The sequence below is a fragment of the Papilio polytes genome, unplaced genomic scaffold, assembly GCF_000836215.1.
Source record: "Papilio polytes unplaced genomic scaffold, Ppol_1.0 DF824437.1, whole genome shotgun sequence".
NCBI classification, from domain to species: domain Eukaryota; kingdom Metazoa; phylum Arthropoda; class Insecta; order Lepidoptera; family Papilionidae; genus Papilio; species Papilio polytes.
This window is the reverse complement of record NW_013524767.1, coordinates 297,534-308,087: the sequence shown is the minus strand read 5'-3', so window position 1 is coordinate 308,087 and position 10,554 is coordinate 297,534. Positions and strand designations below refer to the sequence as shown.

Here is a 10,554-nt window from a genome sequence, read left to right as displayed (position 1 = left end):
TAGGTCTGCGGTGATTAAGTCGAAATTTACCGAGCGCGATTGGGTTGTAGGTGGCGGCACCTACAACTAACGAATTAGGATGACCGACGGCAGAGTCAAAGTAATGACGCGTAACTTGACACACGTGTACGTACATTTATATAGAAATAAAGACCTCTTCAATATTTTACCTAATAAAACGAAAACTGTTAAAACATAATCGGGGATGAACTTTCAAATATTACTTATTAAAATTGGGGAGGGGTGTATGTTCAAGTAACTTGTTCTAGTCGATGCAAGTAAGGACTTAATGTCGCAAAACGATAAACAGTTTATTGCAATTACGTACCACCAATTGCATTTTTTACCTGGTATAGTATGGTTGTTTAGTTTCATAGACAGAAGATCTTTTTCTTTTTAATAATTCAAGACTGTGTTAAAAAAACTATTTTTAAAAATGTAATGGGTATTGGAATGGTGCATAATAACCAGATATGGTTGATAGTTAGGAAAGAAACCGCAGTATATCTTACTGCGGTTTCTTTAGCAAGGTGCGGTCACAAGGGAAGACTGTTTAATTTTGAAATCTTTTAAACTTTCTGTATATTAGTTATGTATAAATTCTCAACGTAGTATATCTACATGTATGGATAATAAATGCTTATGTTCCCTTCATTTGTATTATTTTTATACGTGTCCTGTTCATCCTCGTGTACTTCACCCGCCCTCACATCCTGTCACTTTGACTGAACGATTCAATAATGACGATCGCATGCAGAAATCAAACAAGCAAAATACATACTTGTCTTTGGAATTTTACAAAAAAAACCCCGCCCCCTATTTTAAGAACTACTATCCATAAAGGACACCACGTGCAACTTTGTCTGTGTGCAAGCATTTTTACACTTCATGTCTGCATATTGCTCCTAATAACATCGCTAAGCTGACCTGGCTAGATCTAAGGGGAGGGGAGGTGGGGACAGTTGCCAATAAAGTGGTGTTAGTTAAAGTGGTTTTTTATCTATTTTACTTTTTCGATTATCTACCAACTCCCTCTTAGCGACGTATATAGCTATAGAGCATTTTCCACAAGACGCTATACAGAACTTTAGGTATCAAGGACAAGAGAGCACTGCGCACGATCCTGCCTCACTGGAGCTTGCTGCTAAGCACGAGTTGCCGTTAAGTTTGTATTTGTTAAAATTAATTAATGCTAAAAACCTTGGAGTTATATTCATAAAATTATAATTAAAAGGACTGTAATTACTCGACATAATGTAATGGATTACAACGTAAATAGAATATTAAAATCTCCAAATTAGATGTATTTAATAAAAAATTTAATATTTATAAAAACTGACACTAAACGTTAAGTGACACTTACTACAATACATCAGTGAAAACCATATTTGGATCAGTTAAGCCGTTCCTGAAAATAGCATTCACAAACACACAGACAAACTGTCAAAGTTCGGTCACACCAAATGCATCTGTTACTCCGCTACTGGTATACATAGTTCTTATTACTTCATTAGTGTAGTTGGTAACACCAAACATGGCCGGACCTAGCGAGGTTTACTGACAAAAATACCCTTACGACGACGTATAAAGTACTTGTAGGTATATTTTTTTGTATGGGAGTTAGTATTGTAAATTACCAGGACTCGAACCAGGTTTATTAAGTAGATAAAATAATGAAATAAATTGTACAAAATAATTTTAGACCCTGCCGTTTATTTATAAAATAAACCCAAAGTTTTTTAATCCTGGTATCATCGTTTACTTGTTGGAAAAACTTGTTTCCATTGCCATACGTTAACACTGCGTTTTTCAATCCGATGATAGCGCCACTGTTCAAGTTAGTTGGGTATTCAAACAAAGCTGGAGCCATTTTCGACAGTACATGTGACGTTGCTAACAACATATTTACTGACCGCACCACAAAGTAAATTGGTTTGAGTTATAAATGAGAAGCTTCATATGCAATGTCAGTAATGATATTGAAATATGTATGACAATGGAAACGAAATTTCGAAAAGGCATGACAGGAAATGTTGTTTGACAGTCAGCTCTAGATGACAACTTCTAAAGAAAAATATATGGCAGTAGCTCTTATCGCATACATCCAGAATTAAAATCATCTTTGGAGTTTTTTTTTATTACATAAATCAACAAATTATTACTAACTATCCAAACGTTTTTTTTTGCTTTAAAAACTGTATTTATTTGTTATAACAAAATGTCCACTGTCATTTAGGTTGTCGTTACACCGTGGAGATCCTATATAATCCCGTCTTCACTGGGCGGTTCACACTTAGCCAGTACAGTTGGACAGTTACGACAGCCAGTCATAGATTGTATGAACTCACTGGTACCAGTTAGCGTTCACACCATGCCAGTTGATTGACAGTCCAGTTAGTGATTTGTAATTGCAATATCTTAGGATCCATAATGTAAAATCTAAGTTTTATTAACCTAAGTGATGAGAAAAAAAATCTGTAAAAAAATATAAAAGCATAAGAAAAAGGTAAAATCGTATTATTTTTAAGCTATGTGATAGCAAATCAATACATAGCGGATAGAACAAGATGTTGGTTGCGGATGGACCTGCGCACTGACCTGCCGCGCCGAGCCGCGCCGAGCCGCGCCCTGCCGCGCCGAGCCGGGCGACGCCTCGCCGCCGCACCACTCGGCTTCTGTTCGCGACGCGGGACACACGCATCGCATTTTACTGATAGTTCTTTGTTTTTGAATTAATTCAGTGTATGTACTTTCTTCTTCTGATAATATTTATAATACTTGTTTAATGTTACGCGAGTGATTTGTTTTGGACTGATTGCATTCGGGTTGACTTTGACGAACTTGATTGTGTGCGTTCGCTGCGTAGCTGCTAAGTTTCGGGCGAAGACTGCACTCTAGGGTAAGTATTAATTTATTATGAGCATTATCCCTGCATAATGGTTTTATTGTTTTCATTTAAATACAAACAGAATTTATTACTTATTATTATACATTAATAATCGTCTGTTTTATAAATTATTTCGCCACGCGGCTGACGGTTATTTCTCTATATTAAAAGCCCTAGTTTGCTCATTCAATTAGTTTATTCTTAAAAATACGGTTATAACCACACCTTGGTCATTTGCTAATTAGAATGCGATCGATTGAGCTCGACCCAAGATCCGGGAATAATATGGCGGCATGGCGCATGCGCCTCAAGGGTGCGCGCGCACCGGGGGCGGGGTAGGATACTTTGGAAAGCTCTAGATTCCTCAACCTTTGTTATTATAAAATGGTTTCTAATAATAATGAAAATATTAAATATAAATAAGAATTAGAACTTCTACTTACACTTTATGAATTGTGCGTATCGAGTGGTATCGAGAGACCGCAGCCAGGTTCTATTTTCAAAATTTTTCTTGAAATAATAAATCGTTTAAAAATAATATTAAACTAGTCATAAAAAATAACCGAATAAACAAGCCAGGACAACTAAGAGAAACAGGTAAACTAGCTAATTGTTTAACTTGTTGCCGACAACGCGGCAGCGAAAAATACAAAACATTTTATATTATAACAAATAACTTTATTTGAAATTCATTTTACATTAATACAATACAATAACTATTCTCCCAAATTATTTAGATTACATCTTGCCCATACATACAACTATTACACAATATTACAATTCATTAATAATAAAACATACTAAAGTCTTGGGGGCCAGTGTGCAACCTCTGGCTGTATGCATACCTACTTCTTGTCAGCCAAAGAGATTGTATTTTGCACTGAACACTAATAAAATGTAATCTTTCTTATCTCACAAGAAGACTATAGGTGCCGACAAATAATGGATATTCTGTTTTCACAATTTTTCCAAAATGGTGGTTACACTAGTTTGTATTCAAAATGGCCGACGAGCGATCGATTGAGCTCCAACGCGCAGTCGCACAAGCCCGGCCGAGGTCGCGAGCGCCGCGCCGCGCCGCGCCGCGCCCGCCTGCGGTAGGGTAGGGGGTACGGGTCGCAGGAAAACTTAACAAACAAAGAACAAAAATAAATCTATCACTCTTCGAACAATAAATCATAGCAATTACTACCGCGATCTCTAAATTAGATTTTAACCAAATGGATGAATTAAGAATAAACGTTATTTATGTTATGTAAATGTTACCTGTAATTATGATTTTGACAATTTTGACCTCCTCTATTTACTAACCAGCAATATGCGATTATATAATTTGTGTTGTGCAAGAATTTGTTTCTATGTAATAACCGTTTTTATCTTTCATTTTAAATCATACAATAACTTTTGAAAAATCTGGCGACATTGCAAAGTTGCAAAGCGAACACTATAATATTTATTACTTTTACTTGACGCCGTACTTTATTTGCTTGCGCACATTAATGTAATGTGTAGCCTTCAGTTTTATCTGAACAGATTGTTCACTTAAAACGTACTACTGTTGAGTCTTTGTTACTGTCTCATAAATTGTACACTTTTTAGTTTGCTTCACGATGTATGTTGAAATTGCACAGTTCGACTGTACATCGAAAACTGCGCAATTATTAATCTGTAGAGTGTATTGAAGCATGCGAAATAAAATTAAACATACACGTACACCCTACCCGCGAAACTGGTTTTCTCTAACGTTTATAGTTTGTGATCGATAACACAACGTAACGAAATATTTAAATTCTCTGACAAAATGGCTGACGTACATAAACGATTCGAAGGTAGCGGTAAGGGGATGGGGAAGGGGAAGGTCAAATGCAGGTCGCGCTCGGGCGTGTCGTGTTGCAAGGCGCATGTGCAATGTACAGCACATGCGCTGCACCGTCCCTGCAATGCGACAAAGGGCGTGGCCATAAACCAATCTAAGTACAACAATTTATCGACCCACGTTATCTGGGGGAATTGAAAAACGATGCAATTGCTTATACATACTCTTATATATTCCCAACTTCTATATTATTTTCGTTTTTATTTTGTTTGTCGCCTTTGTTCCAGAATATTCCTGATTGTTCCAATCACATACATTATCCAACACAAATTTGCAACAGAAAAACCCCTTGAACTTTAAAAGTACTTGCGCGCGTGTCTTATCCGTTAACTCGCCAACAGATGGCGTCGCGACAGAACATTCTGGAAGCAGCTCGAATATTATTGCACGGAGGTTTTTTATTGCTCCTCGCCAACAGATGGCGTCGCGTCCGAACATTCTGGAAGCAGCTCGAATATTGTTTCGCGGAGGTTTTTTCTTGCTACTCGCCAACAGATGGCGTCGCGACAGAACATTTTGGAAGCAGCTCGAATGTTGTTTTCCGGAGGTCTTTTCCTGCTACTCGCCAACAGATGACGTCGCGACAGAACGTTCTGGAAGCAGCTAGAATATTATTTTGCAGAGCTCTTTCCCAGCTACTCGCGAACAGGTGGCGTCGCGACAGAACGTTCTGGAAGCAGCTAGAATAATATTTTGCAGAGGTCTTGTCCTGCTACTCGCGAACAGATGGCGTCGCGACAGAACTTTTTAGAAGCTGCTTGAATATTCGTCGGATATCAATTTCGCTACTCGTCAACAAATGGCGTTATGGCTTATGTAACCGTAAAACATAGTTGGTTCGACATTATAGTCGTAGAAGAGACAAGTTATTAAGTTAGATCTTATCGTATTATTGATATATTTCAGCAATGTTTTCAATTACATTTGTCTAAATTTAAAAATTGGTAAATAACATATGTATTTCGATGCTCGAACGTATTGTGCATTTATTAAATTAATTACTCATGGTTTAATATGTATCATTAATACGGTATTCCGTATTGATCTATCGTTGTTTATTTCTTTGCATCGTATTCTCAAAGCAGTAACTACCAGTCTGCGCTCGCGCATTGGGAACGTCCGCGCGACGTCATCTCGCCCGCCTCGTCCGCAATGTCACTGACAGAATGAGGCAAAACGAGAGACCTTTTTTTGATCGACTTCCCAAAAGAAGGAGGTACTCAATTCGTCTGTTTTTTTTTAATTTCCCTTTATGTGTGTTCGCCATAACTCCGCCCCGGTATACCTATTTTAATAATTCTTTTTTACCCGAAAGGTAGTGCTTGCAGGTGGAACCCACTTTTTTGTTTAATTTTTAGAGACAAAGATTACGGCGTAGTTAGTTAATTTAGTACAAAATCGCGTGAAGAAAATTGGGGTGTGTAGAGGCAAAAATGCCTTCTTTGCTTAAATAGCCTAATCTATAATACTGACACAAAGATGATGTATGGAAGAATCGTAGCCTTTAATTTTGCTTAATTGAAGTCCTCAAAAGCATTTAACTATCAATAAAGGTTGTCGCACAATAAGTTTGTTTCGCGAGAAATGTCAAATAAATATAATCGAGTTCATTTACAACGTTTGCAATTTCTAAGAATAAAGTTTAGGACGTATTCTGTGCTGTAAAATTACAGATTAGCTGAATTAAATTCAGTAAATTATCGTATTTCACAGGTGCCCAATAATTGTTTTGTCACCAAAAAATATAAAAAGAGGCTCTGAAAAGTAGAGTGATTAGGTAGGGTTAGTGTCGCCGAGGGAGCGCAGTTCACGCAACACTTGGTTGCTCCAGGTTCGGCACCACCACCGACTAAATGCACGATATTAATATTTTTAACTTAAAATGTAAAGTTTGGAGGTCATTTGGTCTGAATTCGTGTGATTGCATACGACTTGTCGCTGGAGAAGGGGTTGTTCAACGCGGCTTGTGATTGGTCCTCAGATCGGTACTGAAAATATATCCTTTGTTTCAATTTGCCGTGTCATCTATCGATCGATACACCCGCGCCTGCGCCACGCGTTCTAGCTGCGGCCCGGGCAAAGGTTCGCCGGGACGCGAGCACCAATGCGCATGCGTGACGAGGTAGAAATCAATAGAGGTGTAGGCGAGTTCCAGCGGCCATCGAAGCCCGCAGTAGTCCGCCGGCCTGCAGTTTTACTTCACGTCAGCATCGTCGCTTGCAGTTTAGTTCATTTAAATTATTAAATTAGTGCGCTTTCATTTTTCTATTTCAATCTTTCTTTTTATGTGGTGTTTTTTATTTTACAATGAAGACCGGGATCTTGTCAACGCTTGGACTTGTATTTAATGTTATCATTACTTAAGTGTATAATGTTTTGTTGTAGAGTACAGCGGCCAGCAGCCGGCAGCCACCAGCCACCAGCCACCAATCAGAACTCATGGCCAGTAACCAGCGGCCAGCAATCATGTCGATCGCACAATGCGAGGACGCTGTTAAGAAATTCATTGTGGAGATGTCGAGCTTTATCGACTCCTACCGTATTTGGTTAGAATTGTTTTCATTCTTAATGCAGAGATAATTAACAGTTTTGATTACTGGTTAATTAATTTATTTAATTCCAAATTAAAACATTAATTAGGCAGGTTTTACGGTAGCTATAACTTCTGCCAGGTATACTGAAGTACATTTTGATTGACAGGTGCAAAACAAAAGTACACCATTCGTATGGACGAGCGCTGGATAACTTCGCCCCGATGGTGACGGGGACCTCGATGGATCTGAGCAGCGCAGTTGAAGAGTTCGCGATGGTGCGCGACCGCGTGTCTAGCAACCTCAACATCTTCCAAGCTATCTGCAACACCGACGTGGAGCGCCAAAACGTACGTAAACCTTGTCCCCCCCTCTCTCCCCGCACTTCACCTCAAGGCGCCATTGAATGTTGCCGTGCTAATTTACATTTAGGGGCAGTCGAGTAAATCCGCGGCGTTCCACTTCAGGGAAAAATTGTCTTATATATTGAAGCGAGACAAAAGCCACCTCTTCCTACTAATTAGTAATCAAAAAGGAAGAATTGTAGCCCTTTAAATTTGTAAAATTAAAGTCCGCGATAACAAATATCTATCCATTATGGTTGTCGCACAATAACCGTTTTTTTTTTGTGAAAAATGTTAGTTAAATGTAATTCCATTTAATTTATGAGGCTATAAATCTAATTTGGTATGAATCCTTATCCAAATAAATACATTTTCGAGTTAGAGAATAATAATTGTACAATATAGACATAACAGTTACAATATAGGAGGTTTAAGTAATTCAAGGAATTATTTCGTTAGGTTTTAGTATATTGGTTTTTTTTTTTTAAGAATATTTTGTTTGGAAGTCGGTTTTGTTTTTATTAAAATTTTCAAAAGATAGCCATCAGTAACAATATAGTGGGAATGATATCTTCATTATGGGTGAGTAAGATTGAACGTAACGTTTTAGTGGGACAGGCAGTTTGCCGGCTGGAGCGACAAGGACGCGCTGTTACACCTGAGATCGATGCAGCGCCGTTTGAGGCAGTTTCCCGTGCTCGCTAACACCAGGGATTACAAGAGGAACCTGAGAGCAGCAATTATATTATGCCTTTGGTTCAAGGAAATACGGTTTGTACTTACTTTTTAATATTAAACAGATGAACGTATGAGTTTGCACTCAGTTGTACTCGTACTTGTAGTACAAATATCCCAACAAGAGCGTCGGTGGTTCAGGGGGTTAAGCTACCTACTTGTAATCTGCAGGTCCTGGGTTCGAATCCCTCTATATACTAATGTTTGTCGAATTCCATATGTACATTCATTTATCCTACGTTATTAAGGTAAAGGAAATCGCATCGGGATACAACTTGAACATTTCGGAGAAGAAATTCATTGATATTTGTGAAGTAATCCCGCAGTGGGCCAGCGTGGCTAGGTGAGGCCTATTCACGCCTGTCTTAGGGCTTGCTGCGTCGCCCGTATTGTGACTGAGCTATTCGATGCCATCGCGACTAAAGAGAAACTTGCTGATTTTAAGTTGATTTTAAGTTACGGCATCTAGACATAGCGGTGGTCCACTAACAGAAATTAATTGCGTTGCCTCTAGCCAGGGAATCATTATAATATTTTTGTTTCAGCAATCATTCTTTGCTTACCTCATGGAAATTTTGGGAAAACCCGTACGCGCTGGATTGCTTCAAGGCATATCTTTACCAATTTATCTCTGAATTCCTGCAATTCACGCGCCTCGTGTCGAGCAACCTGCGCCACCACGCCCAAATTTCATGCAACGAGACCTTCCCAGTAAGTGTGATTGTATATTTACATCAACAACTTATCTACGAAATTAGTATTACCTAGACAGCTATAATTCAGAAGTAACTGATTTTTCTAATGTAAAAAATAAGTACTTACTAAAAAGTAATTAAATGTGTGTCTGCTACACTCGATTAGATTTTTATCTATACTATTATAATAAAGCGTAAACACACATTTCATTGTTGCCTAAGATGCCAGCAACTACAGCATATTTTTGAATAATTCTTTTTTTTAATAAAAAGCCCTACACTTACACACACACACGTCACACTTTAGGCTATATATTTTCACGCCATTACACTTTAACCAAAATATTTACCAAATTTTGGTTAGAAACCCTAATGTAGGAAAGAGACCATAAGTTACTGCCAACATGATAATTTGACAAATGAAAACAATAAAATTAAATTTTCATAATTTTAAGCTGATGAAGTCTTCCGGGAACAACTAGTACTAAAAAAACTACTTAAACCAGCCAACAAAGACAAAGTAATTTAAAAATAACTAGTATTTGTATCATTTACTTAAAGTTTCACAAAATGCTGGGGAGATGAGTATCTAATGGCGTGTAGAATATGGTAAATTGATGGCCGTTATTAGATAAAGCTGGATGACACAATGACATGTTTTTGGCCGACCAACATGGGCATCTAATGAAAGGACCTAACAAGAGTGTGCTTTGACTTCAATACTAATTGTTAACTCCTCAATTCACTAGATATATGTAGGTAGATATAGTTATGAAATAGGTGGGGTTAAGGATATATTTGTTTTTGTGTCAGATGTTATTTGAGATGGCGGAAGATTTCGAGAAACGCAACAGCCGGGCGACCCTGCGCGTGCGCAGCGCCCTCGCTTCCGCCGTCTACCGCCGCGCTTACCATATCAACGCCACCGTTAGAAATCTCCCAAGAACTGCTTACTGGGAAATCTTATGGGCCAACACGTAAGATAACAAGATACCATTGTTTACTTACATCATTGTGTATTGTAAACGTATATATCGCCAGCTGAATCTCATCTCATCATTCCAGGTCCATGTTCTCGTTTTCGGAAGTGGCCTCTGATGATTCTTTCATAGAATCGAAGGGTCTCATATACCCCCACAAGTTGCATATGTTGCCGACGAGCGAACTGAAGGTCTCTCAGCAAGACCTGGTCTCCCTGTGGAACTTGGCGGCCAGCATTCTGGATAACCCAGTCTGGTATACGCATCTCATCAATGTAAGTATTTTCATTAGCCTGCCCCATATGAGCGTCGTTAAAACCCCTCGGAGTTCCTTTGTTTGCGCATGTTATATCTATACATATAATGAAATTGGAATGTCTGTCATTAAAAAAACATTTTGCGGGAAGATGATGTATTGGCGTTGCTGATAACGAAAATCGCATTAAAAAAAATTTTGTCTGCCTGTCTGTCTGTCCGCAAGCCGCGTTTGTTCCGAGTAATCTCCA

At 38.4% G+C, this 10,554-nt stretch overlaps 1 protein-coding gene across 1 annotated transcript in view; it reads left to right on the top strand.

Moving 5' to 3' along the window:
• Nucleotides 1-2,683: 2,683 nt before the first annotated feature.
• Nucleotides 2,684-10,554, top strand: part of LOC106110180 — a 19,870-nt gene continuing 11,999 nt past the window's right edge. Inside the window, exons 1-7 of the mRNA XM_013291946.1 lie at nucleotides 2,684-2,899; nucleotides 7,149-7,309; nucleotides 7,464-7,644; nucleotides 8,249-8,409; nucleotides 8,919-9,084; nucleotides 9,882-10,045; nucleotides 10,134-10,383. Of these exons, the coding sequence (XP_013147400.1) occupies nucleotides 7,203-7,309; nucleotides 7,464-7,644; nucleotides 8,249-8,409; nucleotides 8,919-9,084; nucleotides 9,882-10,045; nucleotides 10,134-10,383 (1,029 nt within the window). The 5' untranslated portion in view covers nucleotides 2,684-2,899; nucleotides 7,149-7,202. The remainder of the gene's footprint in view (nucleotides 2,900-7,148; nucleotides 7,310-7,463; nucleotides 7,645-8,248; nucleotides 8,410-8,918; nucleotides 9,085-9,881; nucleotides 10,046-10,133; nucleotides 10,384-10,554) is intronic.